Below are 24,555 nucleotides of genomic sequence, written 5' to 3'. Positions count from 1 at the left end.
GGAGCCGTGGAGGTGGGAGGAGAGGGAATCTCTGTCCCCTTCCATGATGTGTGTGACTCTGGGCAGATGAAAAATATATCCAAATTTAGTTTACTCCTAAGTACAAGTGGGAATTATATGATCCTACTTATCACTCTGCATTGCTCCAAGTCACATGAAACTGAGATATGAAAACATTTTGAAAATTACTTGAAAACACCAAGTGAAACATAGACAGTTCTATTCAAGAATACTATAGAGTAAATAAAAAAAATTAAATGAATTAATACATGCAAGGGAATGAGATAATGCATGCAACTGTTCTAGCTTCCGTGGTGTCAAGATCCGGGATTAGCTGATGGTTTCTTTGGACCTACTGATGGAGACAATTCTTCATATGCTTATTTGGTGTTTGCTGGTTAGTTTGTTGTAGAGGTTCTCATGCTTGTCTAAGTGTACTGTGTCCTCCAAGTCACATTCCTGGCCCTGAGTTTTTTTTTTTTCTGTAAATTGTGATGGCTATATACAGATCTTACTTTTGTCACTGTTTGTAGTTAAGCAAGGAACCCAGAAAACTCCATTGGATTAGTAGAAGAGTCTGGGGAGGTAATTCACGGAATCTATATAAAACATAACATGGAAATTATTTAGAATTCAAGCATACAGGGATATTGAGTAGTCTTATTTCCTTCCAAGTGTACATTGCTAATTGGGCTGATTGGCATCGCTTGGAAACTCTTCTAATCCCAGGGGAGCCTGGTCCCTTGAAAGGCTTTCTTAAGTAAAGAGGAAATATTTGATATTTTAAAATCTAGGAGATCTATGCAGGGTGTGGAAATAACTAACCTAATTATTGGATTAAATGAAGTATTCCATCCCCTAGTGATTCAATACAGTTGGGAGTTTCCAGCCTTTAGAGAAGAGTGAAAACTCATTTTAAATTAAATTACTTTGCCATTTCTATTCATAGCCATTGGATTGTTTAATTGAGTTCCTTCTTAAAATTAAAAAAAAAAGTCAATAACATCTGGTGACTAAGTTTGTTTTTTAACATATCAGGTTAGGAACAGAAGGTATACGTGCTGCCCTTTGGTCTTGAACACTATCTTTCAGAACAATGTATCATGTAGAGAGGATTTCAGTTGTCTTTCTCTTAAAAGCTTTTATTTTCTCTGAACTGTATTTGAAGGTTCCTCTGGCAACCAACACTTGATGAAAGATGATGTCCACATGTGTATAGACATGTATGCATAGACTTCTATTGGGCTGGATATAGCTGCCTGACTACTTTTGTGGAGAGCTGCTCTTGGTGAATGTTGACTCTTATGAATCTGTAATTCAGATGATGAACTTTGGGCCTGATGGAACTACTAATAAATGTATGCCTGGGTACCACATATGTGCCTGCTGCCCAAGGAAGCCAATAGAGGGTATCAGATCCTCAGGAACTGGAATTCAGATGGTTGTGAGCTTCCATGAGGGTATGGGAATTAAACCAGGGACCCCCAAAAAACGAGTAATTTTCACCACAGAGCCATCTCCCCAGCATCTAATAACTGTTCAACATGCAACTCTTTTCGGCAAAGTTCCCAAACAAACATTCAAATGGGGACTCTTAACAAGTGTCATTATTGACAGTCCCATTCTGTACCTCTCAGGTTGTGCTAGCCACCTCTAAAGAGACTTGGTGACAGTAAAGCCATGACCTCACTCAGCAGTAGTTTTTAACCTTCTGAATGTGATACTCTTGAATACACGTTGTGGCGACCCCAATCACATCATTATTTCATTGCTGCTTCATAACTTTAATTCTGCTACTGTTAGGAATCATAAAGTAAGTCATATGCAGGATGGTCTTAGGTGACCCTCTGTGAAAGGATCATTTGACTCCCAAAGGGGTCACCACCCACTGGTTGAGAAACTGCTGTCCTATAGTGCTATAGTTAGACCCCAAAGTCAGATAGAAGGGTGGAAACCCAGGAACCTTCACACCTTCTCTAGTCCCACTGTTTGGGGTCTACTCGGCAGAGGTCCACAGGGCACATGTCAAGAAGTAGTCTTCCTGATTTATTTAAAATAGTCCTCCATTGTAGTAAGCTTCTTACACTAGCTAACCTACTTCGGTTTTTAAGCGCACATACACTATCAGTGCAGCCCTGTATGTCCACACAACCTCTGTGCCACGCTTTGTGTTCTTTTGTTTTCATAGATGCACCCCTCTGTGTGTATCAGTCTTGACTAATTGATGTCTAATCTTTCTAGGATGCCTGTAACTGTGAAAAACAGTTCTTTTTTCAAAGAGAGCTCTGGGGCAAACAGTGGAAAGCTTAATCTTCCTTGGAATTTTAACAACTATTTGAAGGAAGAACATGCTGGCATTCTTGTCCCATCTCAGCCCCCAATTCTGTTTGGGTCACCAGAGCTTTATGGAAGAGTAGTTCCTTCCACTGCTCAGCTGTGAGTCTGCACTGACCTATGATAATGGGACAGGTCTACGCAGTACCTCGGTGCTGGGATGGGATTCTGGATTGCCTTGTGACACTCTGTTGGGGCTCTAATGGTACCAGGATGCTCTCCCAGGACAGGTTCATGGGTCTCTGCACTGGGCTGTGATGTTAGGCTGAGGCTCTAACTAGGCTGTGATGCTCTGGTTAAACTCTGGCTAGAGCCTTGTGCTGTCAGGAGACTGTGGACAGGACAGGGTTCTCCATGTTGAAGGAAGGCTGTATCCTCTACAGAATCTCTCTAACTGTAGCTTTATCCAGTTTTTGGCAGGAGGAGTCATATGTTTTATTATCTTTAAAAAATGTGGTGGTTCTGGAAGTGGTACATACAGGGTTAGAGTGTTGAATATGGAAGATTCAGGGCCCTTTCTGTTTGCCATTCACTTTAATTTCATGGCCTGAGGTTTATCTAGCTCCAGAGACCAGAAGTACAGGGAGACTGAGAACTCGGCCACAAGGTCACTTATTTGCTATTTTTTAATAAACACAAATAATTCCCCTTCCCCCTCAGCTCCACATTCCTTGGCTCATTAAATCAATTTCAGGCCTTTAATTCTTTTTTTTTTTTTTTTTTTTTTTTTTTTTTGGCAAGTTGAAGTAAGATTTCAAACTATGCATTCCCCTGGGAAATGCTTACTCAAATCCTGCAGATCAGGCCCAAATCAGTTTCTGTCAAACAGCCTAACACCTCACATTATTATGAAATGAGAGATTGGTAATAGGGGGCTGAACTCTGGACTTCCCTAAGAAAGGCTGAGTCCAGTGCCAAGCCCCACGGCCCAGCTGCATTTGTTTGTGGCCTGACTTTGTTTTTTTCCACTCATAGTGAAACTACAAAATAAGTCAAAATAGATTTCTGCCAGGAATACATGAATGGAGCTTGCTCTGTGACTGTGGAATGAGCGTGGACTTAGAGCAAAGCCAGGCAGGGTTCAGGGCAAAGGCGTGAGCTAAAGTGCTAGTGTACCCAGATCCTCAACACTAATATACTCCAGACTCTGAGGCTGGCATAGACTGGGCATTCTGCTACAGATTTTCTTCCTTAGAGGCAGAGGCTATTGGAGACACACCAGCATGTTTCCACTGAGCATCAGTTGGATAACAGGTCAGGAAATGAAGTGGAATTTGATGTATTAACTAGGAAGCAGCAAAGGAAACCAGGCATGTATTTTATTTGTTATTATTTCCCTAATATCCTCAATTATGTGGCTCTCCCATCAGAGGATCTGATCTGTTTGCCTGTGATGTTGGTGTCCCCATTGGTTTTGGATGCTGGGTAACAGACCCAGGCCATCAGGAATAATGTGTATTTTTTGTTTTTTGTTTTTTTTTCTCTTTGTCCCCAGGCCTGTCCCAGGCTCTCTATCATCTCTGCTCCATCTCCACAACAGACAGAGGCAGCCCATGCCAGCCTCCATGCCTGGGACCCTGCCCAACCCTACCATGCCAGGATCTTCTGCCGTCTTGATGCCCGTAAGCATTTTTTGAGGGTGTGGGGTGGGCTTGTAGTGATGCCCCATTAGTACTGAGGTTCTAGAGAAGAAAGTAGAAGCTGAGATCTGAGCCTTCTGGGAAGAAGGCAGAGGCCTCTGAGTGCATTTGGAGCTGTGGGCCGGGTTGCATATCGTAGTCAGATGCTCATCCAGTGTCCTTTGCTGTTCTTTGGGACTTTACTGTGAGGGAGGGTCTCTTTTACCTGTCAGTAACAAGGGAGCCCACAACACACAAGGAATGGGATTTGTTCAGGAGAATCTTGTTTTATAGCTATAGTCAGCCTTCCATCTGTGATCCCACATCCACGATTCAGTCAACATTGAACTGAAAATAGGGACTGAAAACTGCATATTTTCCGAACATGTACAGACTTCTCTCCTTGTTATTATTCCTCAAACGTGGTTTAACAACTTTTTACAGAGCATTACTATTGTGTTAAGTAGGATAATAAGATATGGAATGAATGGGAGGGATATGCAGATTGTTTGCAAATACTGTGGCATCTTGCAGAGGGACTTGAACAATCACACATTTGGGCATTAAAGCAGAGGGTGTTTTTCTAGTGCTAATTCCCTGTGGATACCAAGAGATGACTGCAGCTCTCAGTGCCCATCTTGAAACATATACAGAGTTATCAAATGGATAGTGATGGCTCTAGACAGAACCCAGGGCATTCGTTAAATGATCACACATAATAGCTGGTTATCTGTGTTCATGCACATCATGTTCTTTAAATGGTAGCATATTCTGGGTGCTTGCACTTTGTCAGCACATGAAATGGTCCTGCAAGGAGGTCTGTGGTGGTCCTCATCTTTTGAAAGAAGGAAGTTAGGCCAGTGACTTGTCCATCTGAGAAGCAGAGCAGCTGGATTCTGAATTCAGGAATCCTGTCTTCCGAAGTCTTCTCTTTCAACTACTAAGTGATGGGTGCATTCTCTTTTCACTCACAGAAAACCACTGAGGTACATACTTGTATACTGGGGTCTCAGGTGGGAGAGTGGAGGCTCACAGGGTTCTGTGCCCTGGCTAAGGGTGCACAGCTGGTAGGTGATAGTTGAAATCTAAATCTAAGTAGTCTGACTCCTGACTTCTTGGTTTTTGTTTGAAATTGGGTCTCACTATGCAGCTCAGGCTGGCCTTGAACTCTCATCTCTGACCCTTGGTACTGGGTTGCAAAGCAAGTACATTACACCTGACCTTAAGAGTTTCCATTCTTAATTAGCACGTGTTGTTGGGAGATGCAGTGCAGCACAGTAAGTCTGGCTTTCTTATAGGATGCTCTTTCTTTCCATTTTCCTCAGTCTCCTGGCATCATGCTTTAGTGGACAGGACCACAGGAACTCTTGAAAGCCCTAGAAGCAGTATGATAAAACAGTCAGCAACCCTCCTCAACACACTGAGCACTAACACTTCAATTTTAGCATCTTAGGGCCTTGTTAACATGGTTGCCCCACTTTGTGCTCACGGTGAGCCCCAAGGGAATTCTGTCTCGGTCACTGTAATTTCTGAAAAGCCCACTTACAGATGAGAAGCCAGAGGGTAAGCAGTTGAAGTCTTAATGTCTAATGGAACACTATATATGAGTGAAGTGTATATGAACCCACGTCTCATGTCACACCGAGTAGCTCCGAATATCCCCTATTGAGCACTTGGCTCCGTTAGCACTGGGGCAGGCTGAGGAATGGAGAAGATCATGTGGTCGCATTCAGACAAATGGACCTGCAGACATCAAATGCTCTGTGGTCCATGCTGGAAGCTCTTTGTAATCTCTAGCTGGAGGATAGATGGAGGATCTGGTTATTCTCCGTAGACTAGTTGACAGAGGAGAACAGCACTATCAATACATAAACCCCTGGTTTCCTTCAGTTCAACTAATTTCATGGAGATTTCAACTACAGGCTGTCCTCACTCAGCTTCTAGGTCCCACTTGTCTCAATTAATTTTATTTTCAGAATTTCTACACAACTAGAGAAATACCACTTGGGAGATCTTTTGTTTCTATTTGTTTAAGTTGTCTTATCCAGGGATGTGGTGGGAGCTGAAAGCCCTGAAAACCTAGTACCACTTTCCACTTTATCCTGTCACACAGCTGGACCCACTGTTAATGCTTTAGGACAGAAAGAAGCAAAAGATTCAGATGAATGGGTAAGAACCAATATAGACAAAAAGTCAGGAACATGGCCCCTGCAGAAGTTCCCATAACACATGACCCATATGGTGACAGCCCTGTCATCTATCATCCAGAGCTGTGACTCACACTGAGGTTGGGAGAGAGAGTGTGCCCCTCTGGGAATAGCAGGCGATATCTGGAGACACTATTGGCTGCCAAAACAGGAATGGAGCAGGAAGTTTGGTGCATAATGGGTGGGAGCTAAGGATGCTGTTAAATGTCTCACACTATACAGAACACTCCCATAACACAGAAGTATTTGACTTGACTCAAGATACCAATAGTTCTGGGCTCAGAGATGCTGAAGTTAGTCCTGAAAACTGAAGTCAGTTCTCAAAGGAATACCCCTCGGGTCCCCAGACCCTTGAAATTCGGGCTCTTCTTCCTTAGTCATGTTGCCTGCTCCTGTGCTGCGAATGTCTTCTGGACTGCCAGTCAGAGACTACTCCTTCCCTCAGAGTTCCCATCCTAGGAAATCTTGAGACCCTGGGCTTCCAAACTGAGACTGTCTTTAGGTGAAGGTGAAGTCTTAATTGTTTCAGAATGTATGCTTCCAGGACACACTCTTCACAAAACCTAGATTCAAAGTACATGCTATTCATCCATTCATCCATTCATTTATTCATTCATGCTATACACTTTGTTGAGCACTTTCTGTGTACCAGAAACTGCTAGATGCTAAGGATATAAGGGAGTACCTTCAAGGACTTCCTGAGTAGTGATTTTCTAACATCTTGAAAATCAAATGCCTCTATACTTTGGGGAAATGCATACCCCTTTATCGTTACAAAGGCTCCCTAACCTGTGGACTTTGTAGCCCTTGCTTTCTAGGGCGAGAAGAGAGGGGAATCCTTAACATGGGTGTTTTTGTGCGATTGGAGATGGGGCCCATGGCTTCCACACATTTAGTGAGCTCTCTACCACTAAAGGACACTCTAACCCTTGCCTGGGCCATCACTCACGGTGGTAAAATGCTGCTGGGCATTCAGCAAAGCCACTCCGCTTCCTGTCAGCTCTGTAAAGGCAGGCTACGATGCAGGCAGGCCACGGGCGTAGCAAAGCCCTGGGTGCTCATTTTAAGGTGATGGCTTGCTCTCACCTTAACTGACGGTAATCAGCAAGATGGCAAACCCAGGTTTTCTTTTTAACAGATGCACAAAGTATTTTGTGTAATGGAGTAGAAACAGTCCTAAACAACTACTCATTTTTTTAAAAAATAAGCGGATTGCTGACTCCTGGCCAAGAAGCCACAAGGTGGCTGCTCTCACCGCTGTGTAGCTGGAATACTTCATCCTTCTAGAACTGGGAGGCAAAGCTCACCTAGGCTTTACTTTCTCTCTTGAAAAGAGCCTTCCTTGGAATAAAGGGCCCAGTGCTGCTCCATCCCTCTTATTGCTTGGCCTCCGTGGGTGAAAGTTCTACATAAGGTGCATTCCTTGAATCCTTCACAACTTAATTACAGCCTGTGAAAATGTTCCTAATGATACTCAACTGGAGAGCACTTAAAACAGGTTAAATGGTACATTTTATGTTAAGTATATTTAATCACAACGCAAATGATTTCAAAATAGAGTACCTGCGCTGCCTGAAGAACTAGCACACACGGGAGCAGACATTTTATTTTGCTGAATTGTCAAGGCCTCAGGAAGTTGGCCTTCATTAACTTCTCTTGACATCTTTCCCACACCCCTGCTGGATAGCAGGTCAGCTGATCCAGGCTAAGGGAAGGCTGGTACCCTCCTTAGCAGGCAGCTTTTAGCTGGCCCCACTCGACTACAGCACACTAACCAGGTCAATACCAAAGAGATCACAGCACTGAAACCTCAGCCATCTAAGCCACATTTCCATGGCTGTTTCACACAAGCTTGCCCTATAGGGAAGTTCCCACACTCCACTCTGAACCTTCATTGATAAGAAACTCTTTACTTTCCAAAGTCACACAGACTAAGTTAGGGAATGGGGAACCACATTTCCACTCTTTGGGAGAAATGCACTGAACCATCACTCTGGCTCCAACAGACAGTCTGGTTATTTTCTCCATGATATACGTGTGTTTGATTTCCCGCTCCTTTGAACAGGAACTGTTACTGATCACAAGCATCCTTTCCGTATTGACACAGAAGTTATGCTATACAAGTTAATTAATCTGTAAATTCAAAATCTGAAACCTTTTGGGGGACAAGGAACACTATAATTTAGTATATTAACTATAAGTTGTATATATAAGAGGTACATGAAATACTAATGTTTAGACATCGATTCCATGCCCCAAATATCTAATTATGTACATGTAAATGTTCCAAATTCCTAAAAGGTCTAAAATTGAGAAAGGCATCTATTCCAAAGTAGTCAGGTATGGTGCCCTCAACCTGTAATTACCTATAGGATACCCTGAAGATGCCAGCGTACTTACTGTTCAGGTATTGCAACACTATTAATTCTAGACACTGATAGGCAACTAGTCTGTGTGTGTGTGTGTGTGTGTGTGTGTGTGTGTGTGTGTGTGTCTGGGTGCCTGAGTTGGGGGAAAAGACTCTTGTTTTGTTTTGTTTTTGAGACAGAGTATTACTGTGTAACTCGGGCTGGCCTAGAATTTCAGTAGCTTAGGGTACCTCTGAATGACGATCCTCCACCTTTGCTCACCAGGTGCAGAGACTTTTGCCACCATGCAGAGGGCTGTGTTGATTTGCACTGTAACAACAGAGAAAAGCACTACAGGGGACAAAGCTGCTTTAAAATTAGTTTTATTTTCCTCTCGTCAAATGATTTGTGTTTACTATATAAAATTTCAGGTAAAAGAATGCCAAAGGCATCCTAAGGTAACCATTTGGTACATTGGATAACTTTTTAACATTTTTATATACATATTATTCTTTATAGCAACAAAGTAAGTATGATTGGAGATGGCTGAAGTATATAGTGAAGTAGAAACATTTGGTAATTTTCTTTGGCCATGTCTGCCAGACGGGGAAGTTCCTTTTGGCATGGGGAATCTGCTATGGAGCACATAGAACTGGGTGATGCTTTGATGTGCTCCAGTTCAAGATTTGAGAGTGCATTATTCCCTGCACCAAGCCTGTGGTTTCTCGACTCTTCAAAGAAATGCAGAATGACCTCCCCCAGCCCTGACCAAAGCAAAGAGAAGCTTTGTCAGTAGCCTCTGCTACCCTTCTCAGTCTTCTGATTGAGTCACTTTCCTTCCTCATAGATGGAGAGACAAATGTCAGTGAACTCCAGCATCATGGGCATGCAAGGCCCCAACCTCAGCAACCCCTGTGCTTCTCCCCAAGTCCAGCCAATGCATTCAGAAGCCAAAATGGTAAATAAGACCTTCGGTCATCCTTTTGTTACAGCGCGCCTGGTTATAACACCAAGTTCTGGTGTGATTCCAACCCCGGTTAAGAGAGCATGCGCCCCGTTCTTTGTTCTGGTGAATAGGTATTTCCAGGGAAAGGTGACTGAGCGATGGGTTTTGTCTTTTGCAAGTATTTGCTATAGGTTTCCTGCATCAGATTCTCATGACTCAAGCACAGGATTGGCATGTGGTGTTAAGGAAAGGGTGTCCAGAAATTTGGGGAGGTACATAGGAGTTAGGGTAGAATATGCCCAACTATGTGTTTATTTGCTCATTGTGTGAAATAACAAAATATTACAGAACTCTATAACCTAGTTATATCTTTGATGTCACTCTTCCTACCCAATGCCATTAAAACAGATTTTTAATTCCTATGTGTCCACTGTCATAGGAACACTGATTATTATTATTAGTGGTAGTAGTAATAATAATATTATTATTTGACATAGCTCTCAGATGTGACCCTTTTTTTGAAAGGATAGTAGTCTTCTTTTCTGGTTATCTGTGTGGCATGATCACATTTGACAACCTTCAGTGACCTTTAACCTATGATGTTTGGGGGTAATATGGCCAGTCTTTCAATACTTGGAGATGGATCTGTGTGTCTATATTCTATTAGATCTTAATAAAGGAGGTTCTTTTTCTCTCTTACTTAGTAATATAAAGTAGATTTTCTGATACTATTTAGCGGAGTTACAGAAAGTAGCCATTCATTTTTAATATGGTTAAATTTCATCAGCATGGTTCACATCAGATGGCGGGAATGCATCATGGCATTTCTTTTCTTTATGTTTCTTTTTTCTATATCAGATAAGGGTGGTACTTTCTAGAAGTAGGTATGTATCGGGTATGCCAATGCTGATTGGCAGCATTGATTGTGTGTGAGAATTGGTGTGAGGATACTGTGGAGTATTCTGAAAGTTGCACATCATGCACATGAAGGGTGGGATCTGTTTTAATACTTCCCATGGCCTGGCCTGCCTTGTCACTTACTTTGGGGAACCTAACACATTTGACTCCAGGACAGTGCTGGCTACGCTGGGCAAATGGAAACTGTGGTCAAGTGGACTCTTTTTGCTCCACCACAGGCTCTGTGATGTGCCAGATGGCACAGTGTCCACAGCAAAGCTTGCTAAGTCTTTTTGGAGTCGGCAAATATTTTTCAACTCAAGCCCCACGTAGCCAAACCAAATACTTGCTGGCAAAATAAAGTTCAAACTGGCATCTGTTTTGGAGACCAAAGCAATGCCATTTACGTACCCCCTCTTTTTAAAGAAAAATAAAAATGCACTATAAAGGTGCTTATGAAAAAGCAGAATTAAAATTATTGTACGTGTTTGAGCAAATGGGTCAGGGCTGTGTCTGGCATCTTCTGTCCCCAGCTACAGGGACCCGCAGTCTTCTTACTGCTATGAGATCAGTGTCCCTTTCAGACACGCTAGAGATGAGATGTAACATATGATTTCCAAACATGTGTCCCTGACAATTGATTTTCACTGGATCATAATGTTACCATTCAACAGAGAGAGACAGAGAGACAGAGAGAGAGAGAGAGAGAGAGAGAGAGAGGGAGAGAGAGAGAGAGAGAGAGAGAGCCTACCTCTCTTTTTGCTTCCAAAAGTGGCACAGGTTTATAATTATTTACATGCATGAACTGAATCACATGACATGGCAAATTAGTTGTGAGCAATGTCAGCTGGGAACAAAAGGGACTTGGTCTGGTCTTAAAAGAATGGTGTTGCCCCACAGTATTTGCTGAGTTAAGTTAAGCGCACAGAGTAAGCACGCCACTCTGCTGATTCATGTTCTAAGTGAATAAGCATTTCCAGGCTGGTGATGTCTGGACTCATGAACCTGGTCTCAGAATCGGTGCCTGGGAAACAGGACTTCTCTCTCTGTTCCCAGCTGTTACCTCTGTCGCCCGTCTATGACCAATACACTATTCCAAAGGGGAAAAGAGCAGTGTTGGCTACTGATGCTTGGGAGAATAGCATGAACTATTCCATAGTGTCTTGGAGAAGTGTCAGGTGGACTTGGTCACATTGGTCAGCATTTCTGTTCTTACTCCACTTGCTCTGCTGACTGCTCACTCAGTTCTTGCTATCTATTAACCATACAGTCTTTTCTAGCAGCTTTCGGACTGCCCAGATGAAAAGATTTTATGAAATACCAAGCAGTAAGGAAAAAAAATCTTCCATGATTTTAATGTCAGCCAGAGCCTCCCCAGGTTTCTCTGAACTCCAGGCTTTGTTGTTCTTTGCCTAATTTTCTTCCTGTGTGAGACTGGAATGGATTCCAGATTTCAATGGAGACTCTTGTTTCACTGTTTTCAAGGACTTTTCCTAAGGTCACACATGGGCCTTTGTGATGAATGTCCTCTTCAGGCAGGGTGTGTTCTCAGAGCACACTAGCTAGCAACCAGCTCCCCAGGAGGTGTTGCCCTCACCTCCCTACAGCAGCCTGACTCTTGTGAGGATTCATTTCAGAGCCTCGGGGCTCCCAAAAGCCACCATCCTGAATTTGGAGGTGGTCAAAATCAAGACAAGGCTTATTTCCATGCACAGCTTTGCTAGAGGCTCACTGACCAGGGATCACCCCTTAGAATGCTCCCCTTGCTGGATATCATCCATTCTCTGCTGAGAAAATTGAGGATCTTATCAGACTCAAAAGTGCACTGTTCTGGGATATCGTAACTAAGGATCATGTGTGTTAATCTTTGATTTACTGTACCTCTTTATCATAGTACTGACTAGTTCTCCATTAAATGTTGTATAGGTTCTTACCTAATGTTGAGGCGCTACACGGATGTACAAGTGCATGCATACATATTGGTTTCCATTAGGGGCTCATAAATAGACTAAAGTCACCAAAATCCTTCCATCCATCCATCTGTCTTGCTTTCTTTTCTTTTTTGTTCTTTTTTTTTTCCTTTTGAGACAGGCTTTCTTTATATAGCCCTGGCTGTCCTGGAACTCCCTCTGTAGACCAGGCTAGTCTTGAACAGGCAGATTTGCCTGCCTCTGCCTGTGCTGAGATTAAGAGTGTATGCCACCACCACGTAGCACTTCATTTATTTGTTTGTTTTAATGTGTTTGGATATTTTTGCCTGCATATATGTCTATGTATCTACCATTGAATCAGAAGAGGGTATTGGATCCCCTGGACCCAGAGTTAGAAACGATTGTGAGCTGCACTGCAGGTTGTTGGGAATCAAATCTGTGTCCTCTGTAAGAGGAGCAGGTGCTCTTAACCACTGAGTCATATCTCCAGTGTCCCCTTCCATCTCCCTAATCACCCTAAATTACAGGATCTTCCCCCACATTCTTAGGTTCTCTGTGTCTTCATTGGGCATGGGGTCTGCAAAAAAAGGAAGTCACTAGGGACTTGGTAGATATTTTTAACATTTAAAGGAGAAAGGGAGAGAGGTGGGAAAGATTGGGGTGAGCATGGGGAGAGAGAAAGGGGGAAAGGGAGGGAAAAGGAGACAGAGAAGGTGCAAAGCATCATGGAACTGGCACCATTCCAGTCTGCCCTACTGAAGTGAAGAGGGTGAGTGAGCATGACATTCTCAAAGTTAGGAAAAGCCATTCCTGTCCTTTGCTATCTCTTCACCTCCCTTACTTGAATGGTCTTATAAATGTCTCCAGTTCTTCTTTTATTTTTGTTATGTTTTGAGAAAGGTCTTAAGTTACACAATCTTACCTTGAACTCTTTAGGTAGCCTAGGTTGGCTTCAAACTTTGGATTTTTTTTTTTTTTTTTGGCTCAACTTCCTAAGTATGTAAGATTAGATTTCTTTTAGTAGGAATTAGACAAATTCTATTTAAATGGAATTTTGTTGTAAAGTGATCCGTAGTAAGTCTGGAAGCTGAATGAACTGTAGAGAGCTGAAGGAACTTCTCTTCTCCGTGTCCCTCTTGATGAGGTGACGACCACAGTGTAGAAGCTAGTTAAAATGAGACGGCACAGGGCTCTCTGACTGTCCTCAGAGGTTCTGACTGATCTGTTGGTTTCCCTTCAGTTTGAACAGGGTTACTGAAGGCTGGAGAGTATTGCTTCTGGGGAAAAAAAAAAAAACCAGTGTGTTTGACTGTGTCTGACTCTGTCCCAAGAAAGCACATGACAGAAATATTGTCCCTACTTGTTAGCCAAATGAAGAGAGGTTTAAAAACTAGATGAATGGCACATTATTTAACAAAACTAGTCTCCAGATTCAATAACAAAGATATTTTTGTTTTGATTTGTTTGACATAGAGTCTCATGTAGCCCAGCTGGCCTTGGATTCCCTAGGTAGCCAGGGTAGCCTGTAAAATGACCTTGAAGTTTGGGTCTTCCTGTCTCCATCTACCTGAATACTAGGATTATAGATATGTACTACCCTTACCTGATTTATGCTATACTGAAAATTAAACCCAGGGATTCCTGTGTGCTATGCAGATACAATGACAAGTCTTTTGATTACAACACCGAACTTTCAGACAAAAATATGACAGAGTTAGCAGATGTCAGCACCTTGGATTAAATCATTCTCTTTCATGTACATTTATATGCAGATGGTGGGGCACTGTTAGTTTGGGCCTGCAGATCAACATGTCAGAGTTAGTTGGAATATCCGCATCCATTCATTCTTCAAGAGCTTGGCGGTCCAGTTCTGCTGCTGCCTCTTCTGCCCTACACATCTTGTCTTTACTTTTTACAACTTACACGCACACATCTCCCTCACTTGATTGACTGGAAACTTTTCAAAGAGAATTCTTGAACTATGAAGGCTCCTGGAACTGTAAAAGGCCCATGAATGAAAACCGAATTTAACTAGGCTACATCAAGTGTGGTTTAAATCACACGAGAAACCAACACTACTAGGATGGGTGAGATGGAGCTGGTAGAGAATAGAGATGGAATGGGAAGGGAGAGAATAAAACTAGATAGATTCTAAGCTAAGAGACGAGCTGGTCGAGAGTAGCCTACTACATTTCGTTTCCTTGGGAGACAGCTCAACATGGTTTTCCTTAAGAGGTAAACTTAAGGAAAACTTAAGTTGGAATGTCATCCTTTTCCTGGCGATTGAAGGTAATCAATAACTAACGATGATTCTTCCACTTCGATGAACCGGTCATGCTTGATCTCAGTCATTAAGATTGTCAATACTTCATCTATAGGGGTGTTGGCAGTTAGCAGAATCAATACTTGAGTATGTGCATGTGTGAATGAACACAGAAAGACTGGAGAGGTAAGACCTCTAAGGGACGGGAGCACTAAGATGGGCTCTTTACCTGAGCAAGGAGACCACAGCCATCAAGAGACTGAGGGAGATGCAGTCATCACTAAATCACAGAGCCGAGTTCCACTCTTGGGCCTTCACTTCTCAACCTGGATTGTGCTCTTGTTGCTGGGCACCACTGATAAATCACCAGCGGTGCTGCCGTTGGCTAATGGCTTTCTCCTCACTGACTGCAGACAGAGAATTAGGGTGGTATAGTGAGCAAGCCTTGGTTAAACACTCACTTTGTTTTGAATGTCAACCTGGGTGTGTTTGTGTTTGCCTTTACCCTCCCTAATTATCAAGTGGGATGACTGTTCATCCCATGGTGCCCCTTGGCCACCCACTGTCCACCAGATAAATCACAGGCAAGCCCAGCTCCCCGCGGAGCTGCCCGCAGCTGCTGGGAGAGTTCATACTCATGAAAAGACAACCTCCTGGTAGCATCTCTCTGGCACTCCCCAGCAAGTACATCTTTTCACTCTGCCTGCTGGCTTAACCCAACCCCAGTTTCCTAAAAGTGCAGGAGTAAAGGGCAGTGGACGACTCCCTGTCTGCCCTGCAGAAGCTTCGGCCAGGCAGGAAGTGCTGCTGACTCTAAGGAAGCCCTCATTAACTTTTGAGTCATGCTGGTGGCCATGTGTCCCTGCAGCTAGTAATCAAAACATGGTGATGGGCCGGCCTAAGTGACTATACGTATTTTCTCAGAATCCTCCTGCTTTGCTCCTCTGGAAACCGCTGCCCAGGGAGCAGACTAATAGGAATTATGTAAGGTTCCATGAGAATGTTTTTTGCTAATATATCCAGTGTGTCTGGTTTTATAGGCAATTTGCCTCTTTAGAGCACTGTGGTAGAAAATAGTAATTGTCAGCGTTAATTAAGCACTTACTTTGTATGCGGCAGGAAGCATGGTGTAATGTCTTCTCATTTAACCCTTTCAACAATCTGGTGACAGTGAATCTGAGGCGGTTTTGAAAGCTCTAGCAGCTGATGGAACATGGTGCTGGCAAATGAATCCTGGCTTTGAGCCCCTCATGGTGCTGGCCTTGTTTGTGTAGAGCCATTTACAAATGCATGGTATCTATCGTTGGGACCTCCCAGTAACCCTGAAAAGTCCTCATTTTATGGACAAAGAGCTTAAGGGCCCTTTCCAGCCAGGGCACACCACACAGTACCTGTTCAGGTACTGCCACCAGCCGGGGTTTTTTCCTGCTATGTCATGTTGTTTCCTGCTCGCCTGTGGTAACTCCCCCCCCCAAAAAAAAAATCCTTCATGATAGCACAGCATGAGGTACAAACCCAGACACAGCTCAGGCCAGCAACTGCTTAGCTGATACCTGTTCAATTCTCCAGGCCTCTAAATCAGGAGAAGAGGCTTCTCCGTTGTTCTGTGTAGCCAAGACAAAGCTGGATCTTATTATCTACCGTTAGTTATTAACGAACTAAGCAGTGGCTGCCTGAAAGCGGACAGCTCCTTTCTATTGGCTGAGAGCAGGACCTCTCATCTGCCACTTGAATGTACCCATTTTACAGTGGCAAGTGGTGTGCAAAGTGTATCGTGCCATCTGTCAAATCACATATAAATGCCTAGATTCTGAGGCCACGGTGACAGAATGAGTTCCTGTATCATTTTGTTCCCTGTGGGCCAGACTCCCAAGCCTTCTCTTGAGAACAAGAGTTAGAGATTATCAACAAATTCCAAAACAGAACAGGGCTGGGGAATATTTAGTAAAACCCTTCCCTTGGAGAAATCAAGGTCTGAGGTTAAAGTCAATAACTCGCCTGAGGTTACAAACTGTCATGGCAGAAAAATTTGATGAGGATTCCTTATTTCCAAGTTGAGTGAAGCACTCTCTCTCTCTCTCTCTCTCTCTCTCTCTCTCTCTCTCTCTCTCTCTCTCTCTCTCTCTCTCTCTCTCTCTGTCTGTCTGCGCTAGTCTGGAGCCCCTTTCTTGGAGTTCATACAACAGAAAGTGCTACTGTGAAGTGCATGATGAGAGGAGAGGGTGTGCATCCCTCTCTTGCTGCTGGGAAACAAAATAAGGCATCCCATGACCCATGGGCGTGGAAGAGGTTCTCTGGCTGTTGGTGAGATTTGGTGAGAAGACCTGAGGCTGTCATCTTATTCCAACTCACTAGCCAGCCCAGGAACCCATGCCAGTACGAAAGTCTAGGTTTTGCCTGCAATAACCCACTTTCCCCTGTCTCATCAATGTCTTCTTGGGGCTTCTGTGGATATGGCGTGGGCCTTTGGAGTTCCGAATTATGTCGGGTAAAGACCGTGACTACTGAAGCATTCAGGGATGCTGAAAAAGAGCGAAACTTGTCTAGGCAATATGGTAGACTTACTATTCCAGCACTAAGGGGGCCAAGACAGGAATCTCCCCACGTGTTTGATGTCAGACTAGACTATGTAATGAGGTCCTGTCTCAGGAGAAAAAGAAATCTCAGGCCTGGAGAGATGGTTCAATGGTTAAGGGCACTGGCTACTCTTCCAGAGGACCCAGATTCGATTCCCAGAACCCATGGTGGCTTACAACTGTCTATGACTTTGGTTCTTGAGAATATGATGCCCTCTTCTGGTTTCTTTGGGCACCAGACATGCATGTAGTGCATAGACACATGTTTAAGCAGAACATTCATACTCAAAATAAAATAAAGGAAAAAGAAAAAAAAAATCGCCTCCAAATCCTCTCACTCAGATCCATCTCTTTCCTGGCTCTCCCTGCACCCAGACATTCTCCTAGGACTCCTTGTCTTCTGGGTTTTACTTCTTTCTCTTTCTGCCAGTATCCACCCTGCTTTGGTCACCATGACAATAGGTGAAATACAATCCCCATTGCTCATGGCCTCTTGTCATCCAGCCCAGCACGTGCATTGCTGGGTCTTGTTTTTGTATTAGTTTAATGTTCCTGAGCCTGAAGTCAGACACATCTGGACAAGGAACACATAGTCTGGTTGGGAACATTCCCTGTCAAAGCTTTCGGGCGTGTCTTCCCTGTGTATTTGTGTACGTGTGCACACACGTGTTTCCTTGTCTGCTTTGGAACATTGTGCAAACAAGCGCTGCCAGTGTCACAAAACTCAATGAGAAAAAGAAAATGGAGCTAATCTGCTTACAGGCGGATTCTGCTCTGCAGAGATAGAGTTTAGTCTCTTTTTTTCCCCACTAGGAGGGAATATAACTTCTACTTTCTAAGAGCTTGACCAGCACAACTAATGATGAAGTTTGCTTTGTCCTTCAGGATTTGTTTTTAATGTGCTAAAGACAGAAGAGCTATCAGAAAACTCAGACTTAGGGGGTGATTGAAGCTATGGTGTTGATTTTAATCATAGCTTTCTTAATGAAGCAAAAGGGATTCAGTCTCCAAGTCTAAAACAATGGAATACATTTTCTCCACTGGTATCAGTTCAAAATTCCCTTTGTAGCCCATTCATTTGGACAGATAGTTGAAAGTATGATGTGACTTATACTCATCTTAGCATAAACTCAAGGCATTACAAGGTTCTTGAAATTAAGTCCTACCAATACAGGCATATGCCAGTTGAGTCATTTCCAAACTATGTAGTCACTAGCATGGAAGATGTGTTTAAATGGTTGCACAACTGTGGCCTTGGGTACTGGGACAGACAAGGGACATGCTTGTAGTATGATCTAGGATGCGAGAACTAAGGAACACATGGGTAGAACCCGCAAAGCGTTTCACTTGCACTTTTTTTTTTTTTTTTGGAACATCCTTCTGTTGGCACTGCAGAGAAGCAGGCTGAACTGTGTTCCTTTAGCATGCATGGCTTTGGTCTGGCTCTTGTCATCCCAGAGTCCCTCCCAACATTTGGCTGCCTGGCCTGCCCACTGTGTCCTTTGTGCTTACAGTCCCCTGGGTATCTACAAACTCTTGTCTTCTTATCAGACTCAACTCCAGCCTACTATCTCTAGGAAGTCTTTTCAGCTGCCTGAGGAGGGAGAAGTTGTGCCTTCTTCAAAGATAGACTCAGCTTGACTCTTTCTCTTTTTCTCACCAAGCTATCCCAACTCAGCGCTGCCCTATACCATCCCATACCAATCTGACTTTGTTCCATCTCCCTACTTTGAAATATGGGTTCCTAGTAACATTGTTTACTAAAATGGAGGGGGAAAGTCTGAATAATTCAAGGTATGATTGTGACCTAGGATGTCATTCAAGATGGTGTCTATCCATTTGCTTGTTTATTTTATTTTCTAAGTTTTAGTCAGAAGACAGGCTTAAATAATATGTTCACGAATGGTAAACTTTCAGGACCCAGGTAAATCTGTGACAGGAAGATGTTTGACATCTCCTTTCCACAACTCACCAAATACTTACCTGAATACGTAGGCTCTGCCAGCCACAGTTGAGAGTAACACTTGCCAGAGAGGCCCGTGATGAGACACCATCAGAAAGTGAGGTGGCCTGATGTCAAGGGCGTTGGCATTTTAGTACTGAAATCTCCTTAAGACAGAATTCAAGGCAAAAAAACAAATACATGAATTCATAGAGTGCAGCATAGCTTGAGTTATATTTAATAAATGGTAGCAAACTTCTGGAGACAAGTTAAAATTAAATTTTTCCTTTGTCTTTTTTCCCTTTTGTGTAAAATTGGCATCGCATTGCATAGTTAGTAGTCTGTGCTTAAGATTTTTATGAATGTTTTCTCCTACCATTAAGTGTCTTTCAAAAACACTTTAATACTTACATAATTTATACCATGGATTTTACATAAAAATGAACTACTCCGTTATTTTCATCTCAGGATATTTGGATTATTTGCTAGAAATTGTTCTTTGATCAAAAAAGTAAAACAAACAGCTACCCTGAAACTATTTAATTACCCCTTTGATTATTTCCTTAGGAGAGAGTCCCAGGATTGCAATTAATAGATCAAAGGTATATTAAGTTTAAACACTATATATGCTTGTCAAAGTTCTTAAAATTTATACCAAGCTTTATTCCTTCCTGTAATACATGGGAGCATGCCACATGCCTGTCTTATAGCCTTAAGAATATTATGCATTATTGCTTTTGAAACAAAATCATCAGTTTCTGTTTGTATTTCGTATACCCTGATTAATGTTGGACATCATGTTCTGTATTTGTCCATTTGACTTTCTTCTTAGCTAAACCTGTGTACTTTGTGTCCTTTCTCTCTGTGTGTCTCTCTGTCTCTATCTGACTCTCTGCCTCTATCTGTCTCTGTCTCTGTGTCTCTGTCTCTATCTGACTCTTTGTCTCTGTCTCTCTCTCCTGTTCTCCTGTGCTGATGATTGAACTCCTGACCTTGCTGTGCGTTAGGCAAGCATTCTACCGCTGAGATGTACCCTGTTATCCTACTTTCTGGCTTCGAGACACGTTTTCTTTCTTCCCTTCTATCCTCTCTTCCCTCTTCTCCTTCCTCCCGTGCCCTCCTCCTGCCGCCTCTCTCCTTTGCTACAGGGTCTCCTTGTATTGCCTAGGTTATCCTGGAACTCTTAAACTCAAGTGATGCTCTCCCTCCAGCCTCCCAGTAGGAAAGGCGATGTTTCTTACCTAGATGTGGTACTGGCACTCTGAGGAGTGATGACAGAGCAATCTGCCTTGTCTTTGCAGTTTTCAGATTCTGATTAACCCCCACCCCTGCCTGGCTCTACTAACGATGTTTCTGTTTTGTAGGACTAAGTACACACTTTAAAATATGCTTTTAGTATTTTTTTTCTCCCTCTTAGGCTTTTTGTTTGTTTTCCCTCACTCTTTCTTGGAAGCAGTGTTTTGTGGTTTGGTTTTTTTTTTTTTTTTCTTCTAATCTCCTTAAGCTTTCTGATTTTTATAGTTACACAGACTATTTATTGCAAAGCTCTTGGCTTCCTCGATGTGGTTCTGCCACATTTTCTGTGCTTATCCCACCAAGCCATCCTCCTTTTCAACATTTGCCCAAGTAGCTTCAGTGTTCAAATCATTCACAATGACCCAGGGAGGATTAAAGAGTCCTTGCTTCTATCCCATGTATCACAAGCCTGTCTCTGGCCATTCTCTTTTTGCTTGTTGCCATGTGACTGTATGAATTTGGCTAAACATCACCATCATTCCTAGAGGGTTAAATGTTACCGAATCTACTCTCAAACAAAAACATTAAGCAGGAAGTATGAGTAACTTAAGTCTCATGGGTGAGGTCGATTATTCTAAAGTTGAGTGAGTCCTCTGCTAACCTGGCTCTAGCCTCCTTACCTGTCTGGCTCCTTGAAGGGAAAGATCTGAACACCTGGCGTATACCTGGCACCAAATATCTATTGATCTAATGGATGCACAGAAGTTATTAATATACGACCATATCAAATATGCACCGAATGTTTGTGGTGGGTCCTGTTACGGTTGGTATGCCTTCCCTGTGGTAAGGAATCCACTACGTGGAAAATACTTGAACCACATATTTCCATGCATTGTGCTATTTAATCCTATTTAATCCTCTGACATAGCCATCTCATTTGCACAGACCTATGAATTGATAGACAGAGGACAATGCCCAAAGCCAAGCAGCCAGCAAATGGCAGTCCCATGATCTGGGCTTCAGATATGGGCCTCAGATGTGACCCTCTGGTCACATGAAGGCAGATGATGAATCTGCCCTCATGGTCTGAACACAGCACAGGGATTGGATTGTAACAGTACCAGGAGTGTAGTGATGACAGTGACCCCGCAGATACTTAGGATTATACCAGCCAGGCTGTGCTGTAGCCTCTCTCTTTTGTAACAGTGGCCAGGTAGCATGGTGGTCCTGAGGTATTTCTGGTCTACTGAAGTTCTTCGCATCTGTGTGTGCATCATTTTCTTGTACCAGCACAGCAAGTAGGGGATAGATAGATGGGACCACATTACAGCCATGGCTACCATGGGCTAGGCTGTAGATTTGATTTTTTTCCCCCTTCTTCAAGATGTGAAATTCTGCCTTCTTGGAGCTGTTTTCAATTCTGAGTGTTTTCAAATTTCAAACATGCAATTGTCAGGGATAGCCGTTCTGAGTTCATAATTGTAGGAATGTAGAAATACCTTTGCTATTAAATAATTTAATGTTAAAATAAATTTAGGACTGAACCCAAGGTCTTGCACTTGTCTAAAAATCTCCAACCTCTAAAGAGTTGAAACCTTGAATGCTGAACCACAAAGCACCAAGTCTCCATGTCTTTAACAATAACTCAAACTTGTCTTTTTAAGATCTCTGGGACATTTTCCCACTAGCCATTAGGTTAGCCTCAGATAGCAACCATTGGTTACGCTGCAATTATGAGCAAGATGGGGGCTTTTTTCTCTCTGAGAAGCAGGAAGCAGCACTGGCCAGAGTCTGTCCTGCCTGAGTTAGCTGCTTCGAGCCCCCCCCCCTTAAATTCCGCATCTAGAAGATAGGGATAACCAGCAACAGGATTTCCCTTTATGGGGTCACTTTGGGGGTTAAGTGACATAATTCACTTAGCACACAGTAATTTGTTGTCACATCTTTTTCTTTCCCCCATCCCTGCTTCAAAGGATTCTTCCCTGGTGCTGTTCTAATGTGTGTTTAAAACATGCTTGTATAAAATCTATAGTCTCAGAGAGCAGAAAGCTGCAGCTACAGAGATACCATGACTTCCATCATTCAGCAAAGTTGTGATGAAACTGGTCATAGAATTCAGGTCCTAATTCTACTTAGTCATTCGCCTTGGTCCTTATGAAGACAGGGATATGGGAGCCCATGGGATTTACATAGATGTCATTTTGAATTTGCCAATGAATTAAAATGTAGAAAATAGAGACAACACCATTCTTTTCAAATAGTTAAAAACTTGCTTTAGAAAATGCCTTTAAGGCAGACTGTTTTTAAATCTCAAACATGCAAATGTTGTGTGCTTAACCAGAATTTAGGGATAACTGATTTGACTTCCTAATCATAGGAATGCCATTAAATGTGTTCACATTAAAATAAATACAAAGGATAAAATTTCACAGAAGGCTAAGGGTTCACCAAGCAATGTATGTTAAATTCCATTGCTTAAGATAGACATTTACTGTGGCTGCACAAATTGCTTTAAATTTTACAGATACTTGAAATGTCTATCTTTGCAATGAGACTCAACTGTATACTCAGCAACACATGAGCACTCCCATTCCAACTAGGGTGTTTTCTTTCTAAGATACTTAGTTAGGGTCATTGTTGGTTCAAATGAGAACTTCTCTTATGCTTTGAAAGTAGGTTTGGATGAATTGCTAGCAACAGAGACATTGGTCTCCGGCCCCTTGAACTCAGGTAGCTGTGTCTCTAGGATGCTGTTAGGAAGGCATTTTGCTAGCAAGCGCTTTGGTACAACTATGATAACAGGTTACGAAAGCTGGTTATCTTCAAGTGGTGAATGGATTCAGCTGTTCTACAGACCAGTGTGAGATATTTAAGAATACAGGACTGTAGCAAAAGCATGCTCACCTCACTCCATCACTGGAATGGCAAACTCCACCTCCTGGGACTTTTCATGAAGAACAAGTCTGGACAGAGCCATGGCTTAATGACCCGAGTTGTCTAAAAGCAAGTTGCTCCAAATTCCAGTTCAGCATAAAACTGAGTACGACTTTGTAGGGAAAGATAAGTTAAAGGGCAGTGTCAGCTCCTCAGGCAAAGAGAGTTTGTCACATCATTACCAGTAATGCTGTAATTCATTTATTGCAACAGATCTGTTTCATAGATTTGTTATAAGGAAATGTCTCGAGCATTCTACGGAGCAATCAGTTCTCTTGTTTGTCCATCCTTTACTCAAGAGGTCTTTTTTTTTTTTTTAATAATTTTATATACCAACCCCAGTTCTCTCTTATACCTCCTCCCCCCTCCTCCTTCTCTCCCCTCTCCCCCTCCCCATCTACTCCCCAGAGGGGGTAAGGACATCCTTTCCCAGTCCACAAAGTCTCTGGCATACCAAATTGAGGCAGGACCCAGGGGCATACACTGGCTTTGGGGTACCTGAAAGCTCTTTATTGTGTACTTTCAAAGTGCCAGTTTACACTCCGCCCTTGGAAACACAACTATAAACACATTATATAGAACCTTCACCTGGCATATGAGAAACCCTCACCAGGGAAAATAAAAAGTGTATGCAAGCACACTGCTCTCTCTCTCTCTGTCTCTCTCTCTCTGTCTCTCTCTCTCTCTCTCTCTCTCTCTCTGTGTGTGTGTGTGTGTGTGTGTGTGTGTGTGTGTGTGTGTGTGTTGGGGGTGGTTCGGGAAGCATTTGTTGTTTGTGTATGGCAGGCTGTGGTTATACACCAACACATAAGACACAACCCCAACCTCTAAATAATTTACATGCACTACTCTCGAAGACAGGGCTTATTTACGTGAGTTTGTTACTTCAGGTATGAAGACATGGGTATGGAGAGGGAGAAATGGGACTTGAGGCCAGTATACACTCTTGGTGAGATTGTTGTAGGTGATGGGGTCTTGAAAATCTATTAGCATTCAGAAGGAGAAGTGGAATTAAATCCCTTACCTTGCTTTAATAACAACAAGGACTTCAAGTTTTACTCAGTTGGTGTAGCTTTGCAGTCCAGCAAGCTCCCGAGAAGCTGAGCCTCTCCTACTGGCATATTCATGAATGTCTTTTTACTAAACCCCTCTTTGTGCAGCAGGGAGCTTATTGGGCTCTGCCAATTTACAAGGGACAGCCTCTTTTCTAAATGGTGTTAGTGTGGATTAGTTCAGGGAACCAGAGCCAGATCTTGTTTGCCCTGGGTGACTGAAGAAAGGATTTGGAAAAGGGGAAATGTTTTGGATTATGGAAATTATCG

General features: G+C 42.8%; 1 protein-coding gene across 1 annotated transcript in view; it reads left to right on the top strand.

The window, feature by feature from the left end:
- The window catches only part of Creb5 (cAMP responsive element binding protein 5), a 385,475-nt gene that overhangs the window by 293,256 nt on the left and 67,664 nt on the right, over positions 1-24,555 (top strand). Inside the window, 2 exon segments of the mRNA XM_051202852.1 lie at positions 3,830-3,956; positions 9,356-9,466. Coding sequence (XP_051058809.1) covers positions 3,830-3,956; positions 9,356-9,466 — 238 coding nt within the window.

Source organism: Phodopus roborovskii, unplaced genomic scaffold, assembly GCF_943737965.1.
Source record: "Phodopus roborovskii unplaced genomic scaffold, PHOROB, whole genome shotgun sequence".
NCBI lineage: Eukaryota > Metazoa > Chordata > Mammalia > Rodentia > Cricetidae > Phodopus > Phodopus roborovskii.
Note: the sequence above shows the minus strand (reverse complement) of the source record. Positions and strands in the feature narration are given on the sequence as shown.